This window comes from Neomonachus schauinslandi, chromosome 10, assembly GCF_002201575.2.
Source record: "Neomonachus schauinslandi chromosome 10, ASM220157v2, whole genome shotgun sequence".
Classification (NCBI taxonomy): domain Eukaryota; kingdom Metazoa; phylum Chordata; class Mammalia; order Carnivora; family Phocidae; genus Neomonachus; species Neomonachus schauinslandi.
This window is the reverse complement of record NC_058412.1, coordinates 137211160-137233051: the sequence shown is the minus strand read 5'-3', so window position 1 is coordinate 137233051 and position 21892 is coordinate 137211160. Positions and strand designations below refer to the sequence as shown.

Genomic DNA, 21892 nt, shown 5'->3' with positions numbered 1-21892 from the left:
GCCACCTGCTCGGGTGTGTCCCCCCCAGGTGTGCCCACGGCCACCTGCTCGGGTGTGTCCCCCCCAGGTGTGCCCACGGCCACCTGCTCGGGTGTGTCCCCCCCAGGTGTGCCCACGGCCACCTGCTCGGGTGTGTCCCCCCCAGGTGTGCCCACGGCCACCTGCTCGGGTGTGTCCCCCCCAGGTGTGCCCACGGCCACCTGCTCGGGTGTGTCCCCCCCAGGTGTGCCTACGGCCACCTGGGAAGGGCCAGCACAGCGCAGCCCAGTGGGACTGGGGGAGGCACCTGAGTGAGGAGGAGGGAACGGGACAGAGAGCCTAGGCCTGCATAAGCCTGCCCTTCACCCCCAGATGCACACATACCACTTTCCCAGGGGCTCCTGGGATCCCTGGTGGCCCTCGGAATCCAATGGGACCCTGTGAAGGAGAGGGGGTGTCTGGCCAACATCCCTCAGGGGACCTGGCTCCATCCAGAGAGGACCTGCCTCTAGCAGCCCCAACCAAACACCCCCCACCCAGCAGGCCCCTCCCCATTGGCCACCCAGTGGTCCCAAACCCTCCCTCCTCCCCCATTTTCCAGGGCCTCCTCTCTGGCTCCCCACCAGCCCTCCCCATCTGGAGGTGGCCTCCCACAACGGCCTGGGCCAATCTGGGGCTGGCAGACCTACCCTATCTCCTGGGGGTCCAGCCGGCCCTGGCAGGCCTCGAAGTCCCCGAGGCCCCTGTGAGGAGAAAGCTGGAAAGGCAGGGCCTGGGCCAGCAGCCCGCCTCCCCCCCAGGACTGCACACCTCCTGGGAGCCACTGAGGGACCCACAGTCTTCCCTAGAAGCACCTGACCTGAGGCCAGGCCCGGGAGGGGGAGGGGGAGGGGGAGGGGGACGGGGCCACAGGCCCTGGGACTTGCAGCCTGGCAGAGGCAGGACCCTGGCCCGGTACCCCGCGGGAGGTACCTGCTAGACCATCCCCTGCAGCCCTACGCAGTCCAAGGGGCTCCAATCCCACCTCCTCATCCCTGTCCAGCCCCTCCCCCTCCTCACCTGCAGCCCCACAGTGCCTGGGATGCCAGCAGGCCCAGGGGGGCCAGGATCACCCTGCAATGGAGGTAAAGGGCTGTGAGATGGGTCAGCCCGAGCTCTCTCTGAGCCCGCTGGTCCCTCCCACCTGAGTCCACGCAGCCGGGGCCATTGCCCTATTCACAGCCAAGCCTCTGAGGCTGAGGGGCGCTGGCCCTCCTCTAGAGAGGCAGGCTCCCAGTCTTTCCCAGAATCCTCTGCCTGGCTGGCGTGGGTCCTTCTGTCAGCCTACCTGAAGCCTGTGCGTGGGGACAAACATATCCACCACGGGCAGTGGCCACAGGGGTGGGGGGAGGCGGGGCCTCCAGGAGACGCTTCTCCGGCCACCAGGGGGGCCCGCCGGAGTTCAGGGAACTTCACGTGAGACCAGGCAGGTGGGGGTCTGTCCAGAGACCCTGCCCCAGATCACCTGGCTCTGACCAGCCAGGCCCCTCAGAGGTCGCGTGCATAGCGTGTCCCAGAGGCAGCCAGTGCTCCCTCACCACCCCCACCACCTGTGGGGCCCCAGCCGTCCCCCCCAGACGAGCACCCATCCCTCCTGCCAACACCCCCCAGAGCCCGTGTTCACCTTCTCACCGTCCTTGCCGACCTCTCCTTGCTCCCCTTTGTAGCCGGTGGGCCCCTGAAAGCCAGAGGTGAGCGACGAGTCACAGCCTGTCCCCAGCAGCCCTGAATAGAGGCCTGCACGGCCACCAGCCCAGGTGGGGAAACTGAGGCCTGGTCAAGAGGGGCAGGGCCTCCCAGTCCTGGTGGCCACACCAGTGCCCAGCGGTTACCACTGTGGAACGGGGGATGGGGCCAGAGCGGGGCCTCCAGCTGGGCTGGAAGCCAGCCCTCCTTTTCCTGCAACAACCAGGGCAGACTTTCTGGACCCTCGTGTCCCCCCAACTCCCCTCTAGATCTCGAGGCCCAAGTTGGACCAGGCTGCCTCCTCCTGTGGGGCATGGAGGGGGCTCAGCCACCCTGTGGCCGCTGCTCACCTTGAACCCTGGCATTCCTGGGGGACCGGGAGGGCCTGGTGGGCAGATGGCCGGGCACTGTTGGAAGACAGAGTGGTCAGAGCCCCCCGGACAGCCCGGGACCTGGCAGAGTTCAGCAGCCAGGGGCCCTGAGATGGGCCCTTCCACCAAGCGAAGGGGACCTCGGGCCACACCAGGGCCTCCTGGGACCCCAGACACGGCCTCATTCGGCGCGGCTGGGGGGTGCAGGGAGGCGTTGCACGGAGCCAGCCCTCGGCTGCCTGGCCTCTCACGGCCTCCTGCTCAGAGCCGGCTCCCCCTTCTCAGCGGACATTTAGCAACGGTGGCTGCTGGCTTCCCAGGGGGGCCTGCAGCCAATTTCAAGCTGGGCTTCTCCTCAGGGCACAGATGTGCTTTAGGACAGGTGTCCTGCAGGCGCAGACGGGATGCTCCACGCCCAGGGGCGCGGTGAAACCCAAGGGACCGCACTGGGTTTTCTGGATCATTCCACAGCTAATCTGGCACAGAGCCAGGGCCATCCGTCTCCGCCCTCGCTGCTCCTGCCTGGCCCATGGCCAGGGGCCCAGCCCTTCTCCTGATCCTGGAAGATCCCTAAACCCTCCCTCTGGGACACCAGCGGGTCCAGCACTCTGGACCCGGGGTGGGGCTGGCCTCCTTCAGGATCGCGAGACCTCTGCGCGCCAGCTGGAGGCTGGCCCTTCCGGGAACGGCCACACACCGCGGAGAAAGCCCTGGGGCCACCCAGACGTTGCTGTCTCTTTCCAGGAGTGACAAAGCTCAAAGACAAGAGAAAAGCGAGTCCCAGACACTAGTCCAGAGCCTTCTGTGCGGCCGAGACACCGTGCCTGCGCCCCCCAGAGCAGCAGACACTGGCCACGTGTGGCTGAGCGCTCAGAACGTGGCCGCACCACGGAGGGGCCGGCCAGCTCCATCGCGCTCAGCTCAGATCGGCACTGCTGCACGCGGCCAGGGCGCGGGTCCCCCTCCCTGCCCTCCTGCGGGTGGGGACAGGCCACTCTCCACATGGGTCCCCAAGGGGGGGGCACCCCAGCCCCCTTCACAAATGGCTGCGAGTGCCTACCTGGAGGTCAGTGACGCCTTCAGGGAGGACCCCTGGGTGACCCTGGAACACAAAGGCAGCTGACTTTGAGGCTGCCCTCCCCCCCGCCGCCACCCGCCCCTACAGGCCTGCCGGGGGGCTCAGGCCCTGCCTCCCCTGCAGTGGCCTGTGCTGGGCACCAACAAGGACGGAGACTGCTGCCTTTGGGGCAGAGTGGCCACCGGCCCGAGCCCTGCCCCTCCCCACGTCAGCTGACCCAGCCGCTGCCGTGGCCCTGGGCTCTGCGCGTGTCTGGGAAGTGGACGGGAGGGCACATGGGCGTGGGTTCGGGGCAGGGGGCCCTGGGGGACAGGAAAGTCAAGCCCACCATGCCTGGCACTTCCCTGAGCAGTCTGGCGCCCCCTGTCCCATACTTACTGGGGGCCCAGGAGGTCCCGGAGGGCCGGGGAGGCCCGGTGGTCCAGAGGGTCCCTGGGGGCAGATTATGACGTCAGGTGGAGCAGGACCAGCCTCCACCCGAGGGGAGGTGACCAGCTACTTCCAGAGAGAAGCCTCCCTCCCCTGTGCCCTATGGGGACGCCCCACTCTGCCTGCCTCCCCCGCCCTGACTGGTGCTGGTGTCCACCGTGCCTCCCGAGGCCTAGTCTATCCTCACCCCTGAGGGTCAATCAGGGCGTCTATCAAGGCCACCAAGAAAGGAAAGGGGGGAGGGGGGAAGGAGAAAAGGGGGCGGAGCCCTTGGTGGTTGGACTGGGGGTGTCCTGACAGGCAGGGCCCTGCTCTGAGCAGTGGGGGAAGGTCAGGGGCAGCCACTCACCGGGGGGCCCCGGAGGCCCATTCCACCTGGGACACCACTCTCTCCTGCCTCTCCCTGGGGGGGGGGGATAAGGGAGTCTGTACCCACAGAGCTCTGAGGACCCCACACAGTGCTGGTTTCCCCTCTCTGAAGGGACAGCAACCCCAGCAGCCGATCGGGTGGCTGCCCCTGAGGAGGCCCTCCCCTGCCCCGGTTTGGGACCTGGCAGCCAGCTTGGCTCTGAGTGTGGTGGGTATGCTGGGACGGGGGCCGCGAGCATGGTCAGTACTCACGGGGGGTCCGGGGAGGCCTTTGCCCTGCAATGCCAAGCACCGGGTCAGAACTCGCCAGGGACAGGATAGGTTTGCCTGCCACCCCACCCCTTCCCCAAGAGAGGTGGGGCACAGGGGGGAAGCACCTCAGGGGGTGAGCGCCGGGTGCAGGAGACCCTCCCTGGGGGAGAGAGGACACGGCCCAGTAGCCAGCCCGGCAGGCAAGGGGGCTGGACAGTGCCTCCCAGGGCTCCCGGAGGGCCTCCCCACCCTGGTCAGTCCCGCTGCGGGAGGACGCAGTACTTACCCCCAGCCCGGGAGGTCCCGGGGGTCCCAGACTTCCCTGCAGAAGGAAACCAGGGTGTCAGGAGCGGGCTGGGCCCAGGCTCCCAGGCCTCTGAGAGCAAACCTGTTCCCCTCCCCCACTCTGGAGGGCGGGGGATTCTCCGTTTTACAGAAGACTGAGGCCCAGGGGGGACCCCGGATGCCCCAGTGGCCCGGGACAGGTCTTCTGCCAACAATCGTGCTGAGGAAAATCCAGACTCTGTTGGAAGTGGACGCAGAAAGCAGCACGGAGCGGGCAGGCCAGGCCAGCAGGAAGGCCCAGCGCCGGGCCTCCCTGAGCCCCACAGAAGGGCCGCCACGCTTGGCTCCGGTGACTGAGGGCGCCTGGGACCTGGGCAGCCAGGGCCTCCTGCTCCCTTGTGTCCAGAAGACATGGTCCTGGCACTGGAGGCCCCTGGCCCCCAGGGGCTCCCTACAGAAAGCCTGCAGCTGCCCCTCCCTCCCCTCTTCCCAGGAGGAGGCAGCACGGGAAGCTGGTCATCCCCCGGCCCGACTGAACGCGAGGACAACCACGACCAGAGGCCAGTGTGGGACGGGCCACCCTGTGCCCACCTGCCTTTCTGCAACCCTCTGCCTCCCCACAGATGAGCCCAACAGCATGGCCAGTCTGCGGACAGAGCGCGCTCAGCCCTCCCGCCAACCGGGGACCCCCCGAGCCGAACCCTCGGGTGCGGGGCAGCACTGACCCGCTCTCCAGGCGCGCCCTTGGGGCCAGGTGGTCCGTCCTGCCCTGTCAGGCCCTGGGGAGAGAGGCAGAGGAGGGCTCAAGGGGCCACACGGGAGGCCCCGCCGAGGGTACTTTCCTAACTAAAACGGGTCCAGAGGCTGAGGAGGGCCTTGTGTGCTCCCCCCCCCCCCCCCGGCTCCGGCCCGCCCGCCGTCCACCTGCAGGGCCCGGGGCTCCGGGGGAGTGAGGAGCTGGGGGGTCCAGCAGGCCGGGGAGCTCACGTCTCAGATCCCTGCTCTGACAGTGGTCCCGGGGCCAGCCTGGGGCTCAGAGGGGCCCGGATAAGGGGCGTCTGGTCCAGGGAAGACGAGCCAGCAGCGTTTGCACCTCTGCTGTGGGCCGGCTCTGCCCCGGCCAGCCGCGGCCAGGCGCTACAGGGTCTGGGCTCAAGGCCAGCAGAGCCTGCTGGGGGACATCCAGACACTCTGGGGGCAGAGCACGCACAGCTGGGGAACAGCAACTAAACTTGACTCCAGGGCTCAAACCCCTCCAGGTGCAGGCCCAGAGGGGAGCAGAGGGGCCCAGAAGAGGGGGCTCTCAGGAGGGGGGGAGGGGCAGGCACACTCACGTCCACTCCAGGCAGGCCCGGCAGCCCGGCCTCTCCTGGTTTCCCTGGCTTCCCTGGGGCCCCTTTTGGTCCCTGGAGGAAGGGGGCGGGGTGGGGAGCGGGCAGAGGCGTGAGAGCAGGTCGGGCCTAGAGCCTTGGCCTTCACCAATAAGAAAAGGGCTTTCCAGCTGGGGCACCGCCCAGCAACTAGAGATGGGCTCCTGTCCACCAGAGGCCCGGCCCTGCCTGCTCTCCTGCAGAACCCCCCCTGCCACGGGCCCCAGCCACCGCCCTCTCCAGCTGCCCCCCCTACCCAATCACACCTATAGGACATTCACCTGGATGCCTTGCTCACCTGATGCTTTGGCCGCCCCAGCTAAGGGCCAGTGGGTCCCTCTGTGGGACCGCCTGTGTGCCCCCAGGACCCTCGGTTCCCGAGCCTGAGCAGCTCTGGGGAAGCTCACTGTGGCACCTGGCCTGCCTGGCACAAAGAAGGCTTCCAAGCCGGCCCCCACCCAGAGATACGCTGAATCCCACACACCCCCTCCCACCCGCTTCCTGGCCAGGCCCTTGCTCTGAGGCCTCCAAGGCCTCCTGCCGGGCAGGCAGCAGGGCCCGGTGTGGTGGAAAGGGGCATCAATGACCCCTCTGTTCTGGGCCCACCCCTCCCCTCACTGGGGCTGGTCACTCACCGGGGACCCAGGCAGACCCGGAGGCCCAACTTCTCCCTGCAGAGGGTAGACACCCACATGTGAGCAGCGTCTCCCGAAAACCCAGGCCTACGAGAGCACCCCCACCTCATCCACATCTAGGGGGCACCTCCCCTGTGTGGTCAGGTGCCGAGGCGGGAGCAGGGGAGGGGGGGAGCCAGACAGCTGGGGCTCAGCCCCTATAGGACCTACATACCTTTTGAAGGCAGAGGGACACCACCTCCAGAAGCAAAGGGAACGTGTCCCACAGCCCCCCACCCCCACCCCACCAGCCCGAGAAGCTTCAGAAGGCGGGCTGTGGGCACTGAGAGGCCTCCTGCTCCCACGTGATTCAGGGTGGCAGCCTCCCAGACTCGCAGAGGCCCAAGGAGGCACCCCAGCCCCCCCCCGTGACCACTAGGCCCGACACCCTTTAACTAAGGCTTGCAGGCCAGGTTTTTAAGGACTGACTCCCGTCAGCCTGGGAGTCCTGGGGGGCCAGGGGCCCAGCCCTGGTGGGAGGGGCATAGGGGCCAGCCTTGGGCTGTCCTGCCCCTCTCTGCCTCCACCCTGCAGGGCTGTCGCTGAGCACCCTGTGGGTCCGGGTCGGCCAGGGTTGGGGTGGGTAGGAGACTCGGGGCCATCCAGGGCCTGGGGACTCAGAGGCTCAGGACCAGTCAAGGGGGGGCTCCTGTGGTACGTTATGGGTAAGGAGAGGCCTGGAGCAGACCCCTACCTTTCATGGAGGTGGCTGGATTGGGGGTTCACCCCAGATAGTTCTGGGGGAGGCAGGCTGCAGGTTTGGGCCACACTTGACCTGGGACACCCATGGAGGATGCTGTCTCTGGGGCAGAGCCAGCCCCCAAGCACCCCCCAAAGCTGGCTCCAGCCCCAAGCAGCCTCCAACGAGACCCACCCAGAGGGACAGGCCCTGCACCTCTACCGCCGTGGCCCCTCTGGGGGCCCAGAGACACACACCTCAGTGCCCACAGTTCTAGTCCAAAGACTACTGTGCAGCGCCCCCCCACCCTGCTCTGGGGGCACAATCCCGGTGGGGTGAGCCCCAAGCAGGACCCATACCCTTTGTCCCAGCCCTGGGAAGTGGGCATTGGTTTTGTCTCCATCAGGTCTGGGGCTCAGGGAAGTTGGGGCCGGACTAGAACCCCACCGAACCCTCTGGGGCCCCTCCCACCCCAACTTACATCAATGCCATCCTTGCCCGGCTTCCCAGGGGGCCCTTGGGGGCCAGGGGGGCCTTGGGGTCCCACTTTCTGAAATGGAGAAACGTCATTATGCAGCTGTGCCATCCACCCTCACCTGTGGGGCAGGTACCCCCAGTCAGCCTCAGGTCAGCCCAACAGAGTGTCCCCTCTCTGGGTCGGGAGCGGCGCTGGGGCCTGGCTCCGGGGGCCCCCCGAACCAAGCCTGCCTCAGAGGACCCCCCCAGAGCCTGGGGCCAGCAGTATCTGCTGCCTCCATCCTCGGGCCGGGAGGGGCTAGGCCACGGCCCCACGGGAGCCTCAGGGAACAAAGGCGGCATTGTGCCTCTCCGGTGGGGGTGGTGACGCTGGCAGCAGCCGACCGGGCCAGGCGAGGACAGGGCACCGTCCTGGGCTCATCCACGACGCGTCTCGGCGTCCGCGGGGGCTCGGCCGGCCACGGGCTTCAGGGCTGCGCCGGCGCTCCAAGCGTCCTCGAGTTCCAGGCTCACTCGCTGGCCCAGGGTGGCTGGGGGGAGGGTGGTCCCCGGGCCGCGCGGCTCAACGCCCCCCTCAGAGCCCCAGACTCCCACCCCGGCCGATCTCCGGTGTGAGCCCAGCACGCACGCCGCTCCAGCCCCGCGCTCACCTGCGCCTCACTCACCTGCGCCGCGCTCAGGGTCACGGCCAGGAGCTGCCCGAGCAGGAACAGAAGAGTGGGGGCTCCGGCCATGGCCGCACTCGCGCTCTGAGCGGCACCAGCGGTGGCCGCCTGGGCTCTGAGCGGCGGGCGGGGCGGGCGGCGGGCTGGACGCCAGTTCCCGCCCCACCGGCCCCGCCGGCCGGGCACAAGCCCCCCATTCAGCAGGGCCCACCTGGGGCTTCCGCACCGCCCCACGCCTCCCCGCCGAGCCGGCCAGGGGAAAGAAAGAAACCCAGTGGCAGTTTTTTGGCCAGCCTCTGAGTTAAAATTATCCCCGAGACTGACGAGTTACACACATATACCTTTGAGCGAAAAAGAAAGACGCTCTTTTCTCCGCTTGCTCCTCAACCAGGGTATGGAGAGAGGGAACAATCCCACATTGAAGGCTCCTTTGGAGAAGGGGCAGCCTCAGCCCTAGAGACAGGGTGACCTCCCCAGGGTCCCGAGTGGGACTGAGGCTGCCCAACGCCCAGGAAGACCCCAGACTGGGCCCCCTACAACTCTGGCTCCTACTACCCCATCTGGCCATGGGCAAAAGTCTAGGGCCATGCCTGCGAGGCTGGGACACCTCCTATTCCCAGGGTCCTTGCCCCAAACTTTATCCTGAGTGGCCCCTCCATGTCATCCATCGCTGGCAAAGGCCAGACTCTTATCCGGCTCTCCCCTCCCCAAGAGAGAGCCAATCGGTGGTGCTGGCTGAGGAAGGTAGCACCACCATGACCAGCAAAGCTGGTGATGGACTCAAACCCCAAGGCTGGTGTTGGCTGTTCCCGTTTCTCACAAGCCTTGGGCAGCTCAGGGCTGCTGGATTTAGGCAAACTCTGCTTCACCCTGGGAAGGCATAGGAACAGCAGGGTGAGGGGCAGCACCTGGGGCCAGGGGCCTCCATGGCTACCCTAGGGAACTCTCACAAATCCAGGTCACCTACAGGCCCACTGAATTTGCAGGATCTCAGCCCCACCCACAGCCAAGTTTCGGAATATTTAGAATTCCCTGGGAAATGCTGTTGTAAGATTTACAGTATGCTGTATGAACTTCACTTCCTCTCCTTCCTTCCTTCCTTCCGTTCACTATTCAAGTGCAACAGTGAGAGGTGGGGAAAGAGTGCAATACAGAGTTCAATCTGTAACTGACTGAACAATTGAGAAAACTCACCACCTTTAGACCTGTCTGTATAGTATATGAGCTTCATTTCTGTGGGTGGGAACTCAGGATTTGTGAGGTGCATGGGTTTACATGGGAACAGTGGCTGGAAAACGAAAGGGATAGAGTGGAGAAGCAAACTGACTCAGTCGAGAACCTCAGCTCACCATCGGGGTAGACTGGCTGCTCACTGCCTCAGATGGCAGGGTGTGTGTGAACTCTATCAAGGAAGGCCAAGAGAAGCTCAAAAGCTCTTGCCCTCCGGCAGAGTTCGAGTCATCCTAGGACATCCTCAGACAGGCCAGCCATTCCACCCCATTCACAAGCCCACAGCCTGGGGAGCAAGACTTCTTCCCTACCTAATCCCCCCCTCAGTCCCTCCTGCGGGGCCCACCTCCCCCCACCCCCATGCTAAATCAGACTCAGAGGAAGCCCAGCTGGCCTTCACCTGGGTCAAGGGAGTGACCTGGTGCCTGAGATCCGGCTCCACCCTTCGCCCCAAACCTATCCCTCGCTCCACACAGCCCCTGCCCCTGGAGAGCTGCCCCTGCCTCGAAGCTCAGCCACAGTGGCCTAGAGTGGAGCACGACCTCACACCTGGTATCTCCAGGCAGAACCAAAGCATCACCCCTCTGCTTCGGGCCATCACTCTCTGTGAAGTTTGGGGGTCAGGTGGGCCAGAGCTGCCTGCCAGTCCCTAGGTCCCCACTGCTGGGCACAGGCACCCTCCCCTAGGGTTGCTCCAACGGTATTTCCCTCGCACTCCGGGGCTCAAGCTTCTCCATCGAACGTGTGCGCCATCATGGTCTAGACAGGATTCTCACCACTAGGGCTTCAGTGGGACCCTGCTGAAGACTCAGTGTTGGATGCCCCACACTCATCTTGGTGCCTTAGTTTCCACTCTGTGGTAGAAACTCCATCCGGAGGCAAACTGGAGTTCCGGCACCTGGGGTCCTTTCCCTTCCAGCAGATGGGGGGGTGGGGGTGGGGGAGGTGAGTCAGCAGCGTAGCACATACCCTGCCCCAACTCCAGCACTGGGAACATTCCCTCAGGCGCTTGCCCTCCCCCAAAATGACTTCCAGTCTGCCCACCCCTCCCGCCAGGACAGGAGCTAACCATCAATGCTTTTCCTGAGAATGGAGCCCAAATCACAGCTCGGAACTCAGCGTGAACTGGGCTCCTCCTCCTCCACCCAGAAGAGCTGTGGCCTCCATCACTTCATTTGTTCAAAGGCAAGTATGCGGCCCTCTGCAGCGCCGTCACCCTGTTGGTGCCGACGTAGAAATTCCAGGGTGTCAGGGAGCGGGGGTCCCGGCCCAGGGGGACAAAGCCTGGCTGAGAGCCAGCCGTGCTGGAGGACAGGGAGCTGCACTTGGCCCAGGCCAGGTTGGAGGGCTCAAGGGGGTCCTGGTGTGGAGGGTTGCTGTGGCTGCCAGCTTAGGGACAGCGAAGACAGAGCCACGGAGCATGCTTGCACAACACTGCCCCCCAGATCAGGGTAGGCCAAGGCCCTCCCAAACCGCTGCTCCTCCCACTCAGCCCACCCAAGGCGACTGTGCATGAGTCCCAGACTTACTCCTAAACCAGTGACAAAAGGCAGCCACAGGACGGAGTGCCCAGCTCCAGAGGCCCCAGGAGGCCGTGTGGTCAGGGTGCCCGGGACCGACGCATGTGTCCAGGGGACTGCACACGGCTGTTTCCACAGGTGCTCACACTGGCCAAGTGGGCCAGAGCTGGGCTAGGCCACTTCACACCCAAGGGGAGGAAGCCCAAGGAGCAGCACCACGAGGAAACTAGCCCCCCTTCCCCCCTTCCCCGACCCTGGCCACCCACAGGGCCGCTGGCCACGCCCAAACGCTCAAAGTCAAATCAGTTTATTCAGAAAAGGCCTTGGCACCAGACTAAGAAAATGAACCACACTCCCACCCCCAACCCTTAAGGGCCAATTTACAAAGACGGGCAGGGGGGCGGGGCGGGGGGCGCCGCACAGAGGAGGCGGTGGGGCGTGAGTTCGAGGTAAGGATTCCGAAGTTCCTGGCTTCCGGCAGCTGCGGCGGCCACCAGGGAGGGGCCCTCAGGGAGGGGCCAGTACCGCACGGAGCTGACAACAGCCGGCAACGGGGCTCCCCAGACCTGTGGCTTCCCTGAAGGCTCTCTGGGTTTAGCCTAAGGCCCTACCTCAGCTTCCTTATCCACCGGTGGTGCTGCCGCGGCTGAGCCCCCGGGGGCAGCCTGCTCCAGCCCTGCCCAGCCTTCTGCCTCCTCCACCCCATTCTCACCCTCTCTGGCCTCAGGGCAGCCCGGCGCGGCAGGGTGCCGGGCGGGGGCTGGCTTCTCGGTCCCACCGTCTCCACCAGTGCCACCCACCGAGGCACCGTCCCAGGGGCCCTGGTCCACCTTCCTTCTCTTCCTCACCTCTTCGGCCACCTTGGCCCCTGGGGGCTGGGGGCAGGGCTGCTCGGCCTCCCCCGGGGCCTGGATGCCCAATTCCTGGGACCCCCGGCCGAGGCTGCCGTGGCTGAGGGCGCAGCCCTCCAGGTTCAGAGCAATCTTCTCCACGTCCGAGGCGCTCTGGGCGCCCGGCTCCCCTGGGGCCTGCTCCCGCCGGTTGGCCTCCAACTTCCTCTTCTTGCTCTCCTTGGGGCTCGGGGGCTCCGGGCCCTCCTCTCCGCGGGCCCCCGCCTCCCCCTCCTGGTCCCCCGCCAGAGCGCCCTGCGGCGGCGGGGGGCCCGCAGCCCCGCCGTCCCCGCCGTCCGCCCGCCCCGGCCCGCAGGTCTGTCCCGAGGCGCCGGCCTGGCGGAGGGGGTCCCCGGGGCTCCCCTCGCCGTCGGCCGGCCCGGCGCCGGCGGGCAGGGGCGGGCGCAGGCGGCGCAGCTTGTCGTGGGGCCCCCAGACGAACTTGCGCCGCGGCCGGAAGTGCTCCCAGGCGAAGCGCAGCAGCTGGCGGCGCTGGCGCGGGCAGCGCACGGTGAACACGAAGTAGTCCAGCGCGCTCTGCCGCACGGCCGGCAGCTCCCGGCGCACCAGCGTCTCCTCCAGGAAGAAGCGCGCCAGCGGCGCCTGGTAGCGCTCCAGGCCCAGCTCGCCCAGGGACTTGAGGATGCGCGTGAGGCGGAGGTTGTTGTGACTGTGCCTGGAGGGGCGGGGGCGGGGAGCGGAGGGCGCTGGCCGGGACGCCCCCTCCTCCCTCCGCCTACTCCTCCCGGCTGGCCGCCCCGCGTCTCCGCCCCACCCCCTCACCCCGGCCCCAGAGAAAATGGCCTGTCGGCCCGGAGGGTGCGGGTGGGGGCTTCTAAAAGACCCGTGGAACCCCCACCCCCCAGCCCCTGCACCGCTGGGGGAGAGCCGGAGGGGGCCCCTCGAGAGCATGGGGCCTCGCCCAGGGGCCTGTTACCCACGTGCAGGGGTGAGCGTGCCATCAGCAGATTCACTAACTCCCCACCCAGTGCTTCTCAGCAGGGGTGAGGCCCTGTGCCTGCAAGGCCGTTGGAGCTGTGGGCAACCTGACCCACACCACAGTGGGTCCTGTGCGCGGTGGGGCATCGCTAATGAAACTGACTGCGGTGCATTTCCCTAGGTTCTCACACCCCTAGCAGCTGGGACCACCTCCACCCTGCAAACGAGGAGGGTGCTTAGAACCTGAGTCACTTGCCCAAATGCCCCTGGAATCCTTCTCCGAAGTGCTCCCCCACACCTGTCTGGAACCTGGCACAGCCCCATCCCCCTCAGCTGGGGTGGGGCGAGGGTCCTTACCAGTTGAGGTTCTGGAAGCGCTTCTGGTAGTTGTGTGCTCGGCGCACCTGCCCAGTGTCTCGGTCCTCCAGCTGGATCCCGTAGAACCCCAGCATGAGCTCGTAGGCCTGGACAAACCGCTCCCTGACTTCCTCGGAGCTTTTAAATGCCTGGAACACACCCCACGAGGCCAGTGGGGGCTCAGGGGCCATCACGGGTGCATCGGCCTAGCTGACACCTCCCTCAGGCCCTGGTTCATCTAGAGGCCTGGACTTAGACTTTTGGGGTGAAGTCATAGAATGCAGGAACCCAGAGAATTCATAATGTAACTCTTCTAGCTGCTACGAGGTCTCACTGGGGACTGAGGCATCTGCTTTAGCCCCCAGAGGAATTCTGCCAGCCCCCGGAGACAGCCTGGGGGGAGGCTCCCAGGGCTGTGCATATGGCAGGAAACACACAGTCTCCTCGGCTCCCCAGACCCTCCCATCCCTCCAAGTGTCCTGTTCTAGCCCAAACCAGGTGTGACGAAACCCCCATCACCATGACTCTGCTCACAGCCCTGGCCCTGGGCTCCCCGACTTGACGCAAACTGCTGAAGAAAATCAGATTTCTCTAGAAGCCTGTGGGGAGCACCAGGGGGCAGAGGCAATGACCCATCTGGATGGAAGAGGCTTCCCAGCCTGTATAGCTCACCTCAACCTCCTGGAGCGTGAGGGGCTTGGCGTGCCAGTTCACTCCAGGTTCGCGCAGCGGGAAGAGCCTGTGAGAAAGGACAGGGCACGGGTCCCATCAGCGGCAAACGTGGGCTCCCCACCACGGGGCACGTGCTCACCAGCCTCTCGGGGTTCAAAGCTCAACTCTAGGAGAGCCTGGCCGGATGAACCTGTGTTGTGGGCTCTCACGAGTCAAAGCCAGGGGCTGAGGGCAGGGAAGTCTCAGTGAGGCTGTTCTGGACCAGGGCACAGGGGAGGGGCCCACGTGGCCACGGGAGGCTCAGCGTGCACGCTCAGCAGGGCATTCCAGGCTCTCCTCTTTTTTCGTTTTTTTTTAAAGATTTATTTATTTTTAGAGAGGAGAGTGGGAGCATGCAGGGGAAGGGGCAGAAGGAGAGAGAGGGAATGCTCAAGCAGACTCCCTGCTGAGCACAGAGCCCGAAGTGGGGCTTGATCTCATGACCCTGAGATCATGACCTGAGCCAAAACCAGAAGTGGGACGCTCAACTGACTGAGCCACCCAGGCGCCCACTCCTTTTTATTCTTATGTTCTTTTTGTCTTGTCATTAATGCTGCAGAGCTGTTCCCCATGATGCTCTGTGCCCAGGAGAGGCCTCCAAGATGCCATCTTCAAATGCACTCCGTTATTTGGGGGGCAGTGTCAAGGGTCCCCAAGGCAGCCATGCTGGCAAGGATCACCTCAGGCCACTGTTAGAACCCTGCCACCCTGAGCGTCCCAGGGGCTCTGCAGGGCCACACGGCCTCTTGGCACTGGGGACCCACCCGGGGAAGCCAGCCTGCTCTTCCTGTCCTCCACGTCTGCATTCAGCTCCCAACCTCAGAGGCTCTGTACCGCTGCCGGACCCACAGACTGCAGGACTGCCGAGGTGCCTGAACGGCCCCCCCTGGCGGGGGAGAGACCGGGCCAGAGCGCAGAGCCAGCATCTGGAAAGGGGGAGGGCACCTGCTGTGTAAGCCCCGCCCCTCTGGCCCCACCCACTCACCACTGGATGTAGGAGTGATTCTCTTCCAGGAGGTCATAGTCCTCCCTCCAGTTCTGAAGAATGTCTTCAATGAAACAGCCTGGGGGCCCCACGGGGACAAGTCAGTGAGGAGCTGCTGGAAGCCGGCCCCCTCCCCCCTCCTTTCTTGAGGACCTTGGGGACCTGGAAGCTTGTACAGGTCTCGTGGGACCATAACCCCCAAGCAAAGCCCTTGATTTCTTCGCGGTCTGGACACGGGACCTCCATTGCTGACCGAGGGCAGACCCGGGTGAGAAGACCACACTGGGCTTGCTGGGCGGGAGGGCCCAGGAGGCCCCTTGGGAGAAGGACATGGGGGCTCTTCGCAGAAAGGTGGCCTCACTCTCCCCTCCAACCACAGCCTGTTGGCTGGAACCTGACCTCAAACAGAGCCTCCAGCAGAACCCCACCCATAGCCTGGCCTCCGGTAGGGCAGCTGCTGTTTCTGCAAAGGGCCAGACAGTGAGACGCTGTGTGTGCAGTGGGTCCTGCACCAACGGGTGGGTCCCGCAGACTCTCCCTTATGGCCACTGATGCTTGAATTTCACATAATTTTCAGAGCACAGACTATCATTCCACCCTAAGGTTTTTCCAACCATTTGAAAACGTAACCATGATTCTTGTTAGCTTAAGTATGCGGCTTTCCCACTAAGGCGGCAGAGCTGAGGAGTGTACGAAGCCCCCATATTCACTGCCTGGTCCTTCACAGAAAACAAGCTGCGCGTTGGGGCCCGGGCGTCCCCTCAGCGGCCTCCAGGGGGCGCCGTGGGGGCTAGCCGAAGACCTCGGCGCCACGGCCAGGTCCCGGCGAATAGGAGCAGCCAGGTGGAGGGGAGACCGCCGGCATGGGACCCACCCCCGCCCCCGCCCCGGGACAGAACCACAGGCAGCCCAGCAAGCGCGCACCATTGGGCAGGAAGCGGATCTCGTTTCTGTAGAAACTCAGGTTTGGCATGTCACCATTGCCAGCTTGTTCTATCAAATCCTGAAGAGCCAGAGAAAGGTACCCGTCAGAACATCTCCAGAAACAGGCTGCCTCCAAGGGCCCCTCACACTAGAACGTTCCTGGGGGAGGCGGCATCTGCTCTGGGGCCCACAAACCTCTGACATGCTGAGGGCTGGCGAGGACCCCACGTACCCGGCCTGGGCCCCTCACCCCGCGGTGAGGACAGCAGCTCTCTCCGACCACCACCTTCCCCTCCTCACCAGCGTGGGCCAGGTCCCCGTCATCTGTCCCCCCCCGAGGCAGCCCAGGGGTTGCCTGAAACTCAGGGTGCAGAGGGCAGGGATGAGGGTGACAGGAGTGCCCCTAGCACGGGCCCCAGCGTGCGGGACCTCGTGTGGCTGTGCCTACTAGCTGGGGCCGGTCCCGTGTTTTAAAGGCCAGGGCACTGAGGCTCACCCCGCCGTGCCTGTCACCCTGTGAGGAGGGCAAGCAGCAGCTGTCCCAGGCGGGACATGGGCCCTGGTCTGAGGAGAGGGGCTGACGGCCTTCTCCGGGCGGAGGGTGGAAGGACTCTGAGCCGGGCGGGCTGCCGAGGTGGGAGGGCGCCACGGGCAGCTGCCACCTACCGGGTAATGGTGCCGGTATCTGCGGGTGTCCCGCACGGCTCGCCAGTTTCGGGACCCCAGCAGCCTGGCCTGGGAAGAGAGGAGAGGGGGTGAGACCCCCACGGGAGACCCAGCAGTAAGCAGGACCCACCCCTAGTGAGCCCCCATCACAGTAAGGGCAGCAAGGGCCTGGGTCAGCTCTCAGCAAAACCAGAGGGGACAGGGGGATGGGAGCGAGGCCTGCCCCCTGCTTGGCCCCTGCTGCCCGCCCCAGCTCTCAGGACGCCCAGGCTGACCAGCACACTCTTGGGGTGAAGCACCCTCCCCTCCAGCTCTAACTTCACTTCCTACTCCGGTATTCGCTGGTTACCTTCACTTGGATGCCAGCTGTAGGATTCCCCACCCCCCCGGGGACCCATCCCCCCCCGGGGACCCACCCCACTGCTCCCTCTTTGCACTGTGCTCTAAGCCTGTCACCAGGCTTGTGTCCCCAAAGGCAGCGGCCTCACAGCCTACAGCCCCGGGAGGAGCCCCAAACACCTGTCTGACAAAGATGAATGACCCAGGGAGCCAGTCCTGGTCTCTACCCAACCCCAACGTTCCTGGACCAGACCGTTGTGTCTCCTGGCCTCCTGTCCTATGGGGGAGCCTTCTCAGCAAGATGCAGAAGCTCCTTGCTGCCCCCTCAACACCTGCAGTCCCTATCTCTGCAGGCCAAGCACCCGGGGTCCTGGGAAGGATGGAAGGTAACTGGCAACCAGAATGCTAGGTAAACGCAGCCTGACCCATCCTGTTATAGGGTGGGAGGCATGAGCGAGGCTGAACCTGGCTTGAGGTCCCACAGAAGCTGGGGAGGCAGATAACGCTGCTGGGCATGACAAGAGGGGACAGCTCAAGCCAGGGAAATGTCTGGGTCTTAGAATCCTGGAAAGAGCAAAAGAGCACTGGAAGGGGAGTCAGGAGGCCAGGCCTACCACTGTGTCCCTTGGCTCTGACCCCATCCCCACTCCCCAAGATGCTCCAAATAGTTCTGAGCTCCAGCGAGGATTGGGGTGGTGCCTCTCTGCCCGATTTATAGACCCGGGCAAGCTGGTGAAGTTCTTGCCTACCAGCCAAGGGCGAGCAGAGAAACCAAAACTCAGCAGAAGCTGGCCCCACCCACCACCAGTTTCCTTTTCTCCTCTTCCCTGGGGCCAGCCAGGCTCCTCCCCAGGTCAGTGCAGGAGGCCAGCCCCGCAGGTGCACAGACAACATAACCCGGGGCAAAGCACCAAACCGCCGGGCCGGGGCTCAGTGTGGGGCAGCTGGGGAGTGCGGGGGGTTGGGTTGGGGGGGTAGGATTAGGACTTGTGGAGGGACAGAAGCTGCAGACGGCAGAGGACTGTGGGCATCTCACGGGGCGGCCGAGGTGCCAGAGCACTGCTTTAGGAGTGGCGCCCGTGAGGCTATGGCAAGGACAGTGTCCCCTTACTCCATCCAAGTGGGCATCTGCCACAGGAAAAGAGCCAGATTCCTGCCCTCTGACTCCAGCCCCGTGACCCTGACCACGGCCCAGCCTGCTTCCTCAAGAACCGCAGGCCTGCCCAAAACACCACAGATGTGCTCAGGCTTCTGGCCTTCCTGGCAGGTCCAGGAGCCCCTCGGGGTCCCTCTCACTGACCACTCCCCAACACAGAGATTAACCCCCAAAACCAGAACTCTCATGTGTCAGGGGGAGAATCCAACCCGGAGACCCTGCAGGCTGGAACTCAGACACGATGCGAATCCACCACCCTCCACAAGCGACAGCTATCACGCCATGCCCCCCGTGACGCCTGAGACCACAGCTGGGACCGCCGTCCTTGCACGGGGCAGGATGTGCTGCCCGGTGAACTGTAGCCCGGGTAAGGAAGAGTAGCACTAGTAACAAAAGTAACCGGTGGTAACCGGAGAAAATCAGTGGCAACAAAAGTAACTGATAGTAAGAAGGAGTCACCAGTGGCAACAAAAGTAACCATGGTAATGACAAGTAACCAGTGGTGACAAAAGTAACTGCTGGTCACAAGTAATCAGCAGTAACGAAAGTGACAGCTCGTAATGACAAATAACCAGCACCGTAACTGCAAGGCGCTGGTGGTAACCACCGGTAACCCAGCGCGCTCCAGGTGCAGGCCTGGCTCAGGCAAGTCACCAAATGCAGCCTCCAAGGCCACCTCCAAGAAGGCAGGAGGACCCAGTGGGTGGGTGCTGCACCCTGAGAGCAAAGGTGGGGGTGGGGCGGGCTGGTGGGGAGCAGGTGGGGCAGAAGCAGAGAGCACCAAGAGACAGAGGGCCCGCAGAAGCAGTGGAGGGCCCAGCACAGAGGCCTGGGATCTATTCAGAGGACCAAGCCAAGGGCCCGGAGGTGGGAGGTGACAGAGAGGGGCGTCAAGAATGTGTCCAGGGCATCCCCTTGAGGAGGTGTCAGCACACAATTCGGTTCTGGGGACACGGATCCGAGGGTGGCCCTGGATCTCCCTGCAAGGTCCCCTGGCTGGCCAGAGTTGGGAGGCACAGGTCCGGCCCGATCTCAGGGTGTCCGGGGGTCTTAAGGGGGGCACGAGGAGGCTGTGGGCGGGGGAGAGGGCAACACCTGGAGAAAGGGCCAGGCCCCAGGCCCGGTCTCCAGGGGGGGACGGCCTCCCCGGAGCGGGGCCTCACCCCCACCTCGCGGCGGCCGGGCAGGCCTGCCCGGGGGCGCTGGGACCCCAGCGCGCGTCGGGGCTGCACCTGGAGCGTTCCGGGCCGCGCCGCCCGCGCGTCCTCCTCGTCCTCGTCCTCGTCCTCCGCGTCCGCGTCCCCCGGGGCGCCGGCCTCGCCATCCTCGCCGCCCCCAGCGCTCGGGCCCTCGCCGTCCTCCTCCTCGTCCTCCTCCCAGGTCGAGTCGCAGTCCGGGTCGTCCATGCTCGGGCGGCGGCCGGACCCGCGCTCCGGCGGAAGCGAAAGTGAGCGAGGGAGGAAGCGCGGGGGCGGGCCGGGGCCGGGGGGGGCGGGCCGGGGGGCGGGCCGGGGCGGGGCCGCCGCCACCGCCTGCCCGGAGGATGTTCCCGCTCCGAGAACATCCCTTCTCCGCGAATGTCCCTCCGGAGGACGCCCGCCCCCTTCCCCGCTGAGATTCCTCCCAGGGTGCCCCCTCCCCGCGGCGCTTTCTCCCGGGAGGATCCCCCCCACAATATCCCTTCCCCCTGGGAGAATGTCCCCCTTGAAGGATGTCTCCCTGAGGTTGTTCATAGAGAATGTCTTCCCCCAGGAGAATCCCTCCCAGAATATCCCCCGGCCCCTGCAGTATCCACCCCTGGACACCCCCCTAGAGAATTTCCCCCAAAGTCCTCCTCTCTGAGAATGGCCCTCCCTGGAAGATGCCCTCCCCAGATGCCCTCTGGAGTATACCCAGTCTAGAGGGTCCCCCTGCAGGAGATGTCCCTGGAGGATGCTCATCCCAGAGAATCACTCCCCAGAATGCCCCCCAGGACAATATTCCCCAAGAGGAAGCCTCCCCTGGAAGATTCTCTCCCAGGAGGATGCCTATTCCCTGGAAGGATCCCTCCTCCAGAGTATCCCTTTTCCCAGAGAGTGTCCTCCTAGAGGAAGTCCCCCCCAGAGGAATGTCTCTCCTAGAGGAAGTTCCTGGAGGATGTCCCTCCATAAGGATGACCCCCAGGAGGATACTCCCTGAAAGTTTTCCTACCCAGAAGGTGCCCCCAGGATATTCCCTCCAGGTGTAGGCTGGGGCTGTGGTCTCATCAGAGGCTCCTTTGGAAGGCGGTTTGCTTCCACGATCCCCCAGACTAGAGGCAGAAATCATTCTTGGGGGAGTAGGATGGAGAGCCCTGTGTCCCTCCAGTCAGTTCACAACTGGGCAGTTTGTTTCTTGAAGGCCAGAGTCTCCTTCCAGTGTGCTGAGAGGCCTACAATGTACCGTCATGGTGGGCCTGCACTCTGTCCCCGTGACCACATTCTCTCAGTGGGAAGAAAGCACACGTGCTGCCTGCCTTCCAGGGAGGTGCACACAGGGCCAAACACCAGGACGCAGGAATGCCTGGGGGTCACCCTAAGGCCGTTCAACACAGGTGACCCCAGTTAAACACCCCCTCAGGGGCCTCTCGAAGGGCTCAGTTGGTTAAGCGTCTGCCTTTAGCTCAGGTCATGATCCCAGGGTCCTGGACCTGAGCCCCACATCAGGCTCCCTGCTCAGCGGGAAGCCTCCTTCTCCCTCTCACTCTTCCTCTCCCCCTGCTTGTGCTCTTGCTCTCTCTTTCTCTCTCTGACAAGTAAAGAAATAAAATCTTTTAAAAAAAAATGAATGAAAGAAAGAAAGAAAGAAAGAAAGAAAGAAAGAAAGAAACCCAGATATCCATACCTTTGGGGCATCCCCATCATCCTTTTAGAAAGTGAGGTAGTGTGTTCACAGGTGTGAACCTGTGAACCCTCGAAGGGGCGGCTGCTGGTGGATGAACTCTACAACATGGGCACATTTCACACAGCTGAAAACTCACTTTCAGCTGCAAACTTCCCAGAGACCGCGGGTCCCTTACTTAATCTCTGCCTTGACATCTGCTGATGGTCACAGGAGCTCCAGCAAAGTTAGTGACCCACCCCTTGAAATGAAAGTTGGGGGTGGCCACCCCAGGTAACATCTGTCTTCTGTAACTAACTACTACACCACTTCATTGTTTCAAAAAGCTTAGCTAAAACTGGAGTCTGGCTTTTAGATGGATCTGGCCATGAGGATGACTCCTGGGGTCAAGCCCCGCCAGCCCCCCAGGGACGCTGACCTGTCCCAGCCCTGCAAGCCAGCTAACAGGCCCCAGGCTGCCTGTGCAGCCAGGGATAGCTGAGAGAGCTCACCAGAAGTTTCCAATGTTGGCTGTGGGCACAGCTGCAGGCCTTTCTTGGTGCAGGTCCTGACTCCTTGCTGGCTTGTCGATCTTCATTAATTCTCCGGGTACACTCTCACCTGGCTGGAACCTGTGAAAACACTACCTCACTTTCTTTTTGTTCTGTTTTTTTTTTTTTTTTTAAAGATTTTATTTATTTGACAGAGAGAGACACAGAGAGAGAGGGAACACAAGCAGGGGGAGTGGGAGAGGGAGAAGCAGGCTTCCTGCTGAGCAGGGAGCCCGATGCGGGGCTCAATCCCAGGACCCTGGGATCATGACCTGAGCCGAAGACAGACACTTAACGACTGAGCCACCCAGGCGCCCCACTACCTCACTTTCTAAAAGGATGATGGGGACACCCCAAAGGTATGGACATCTGGGTCTGTTTCTTTCTCTTTCTTTCTTTCTTTCTTTCTTTCTTTCTTTCTTTCTTTCTTTCT

At 64.0% G+C, this 21892-nt stretch overlaps 1 protein-coding gene and 3 long non-coding RNA genes across 4 annotated transcripts; all 4 read right to left on the bottom strand.

Annotated features, from left to right (window-relative positions):
• Positions 1-712: 712 nt before the first annotated feature.
• LOC110577987 lies at positions 713-1693 on the bottom strand. The gene is made up of 3 exons (XR_002480160.1): positions 1643-1693; positions 1039-1092; positions 713-722 (listed from the first exon to the last, which is right to left on the bottom strand). It is a non-coding gene; the product is annotated as an uncharacterized LOC110577987 (long non-coding RNA).
• A 1881-nt stretch (positions 1694-3574) lies between these two features.
• LOC110580101 lies at positions 3575-5238 on the bottom strand. Its single transcript, XR_006540828.1, has 5 exons — positions 5214-5238; positions 4490-4525; positions 4204-4227; positions 3932-3985; positions 3575-3585 (listed from the first exon to the last, which is right to left on the bottom strand). It is a non-coding gene; the product is annotated as an uncharacterized LOC110580101 (long non-coding RNA).
• Positions 5239-5830: 592 nt separating this feature from the next.
• Positions 5831-7721, bottom strand: LOC110580109. The gene is made up of 3 exons (XR_002480309.1): positions 7693-7721; positions 6494-6529; positions 5831-5894 (listed from the first exon to the last, which is right to left on the bottom strand). It is a non-coding gene; the product is annotated as an uncharacterized LOC110580109 (long non-coding RNA).
• Positions 7722-11401: 3680 nt separating this feature from the next.
• On the bottom strand, positions 11402-19512 carry OGFR (opioid growth factor receptor). Its single transcript, XM_021689780.1, has 7 exons — positions 19303-19512; positions 16576-16644; positions 15910-15988; positions 14986-15064; positions 13962-14028; positions 13290-13438; positions 11402-12669 (listed from the first exon to the last, which is right to left on the bottom strand). The coding sequence occupies exons 1-7, from the start codon at positions 19474-19476 to the stop codon at positions 11703-11705; spliced, it is 1584 nt and encodes a 527-aa protein (XP_021545455.1). The 5' UTR covers positions 19477-19512; the 3' UTR covers positions 11402-11702.
• Between the last annotated feature and the right edge of the window lie 2380 nt (positions 19513-21892).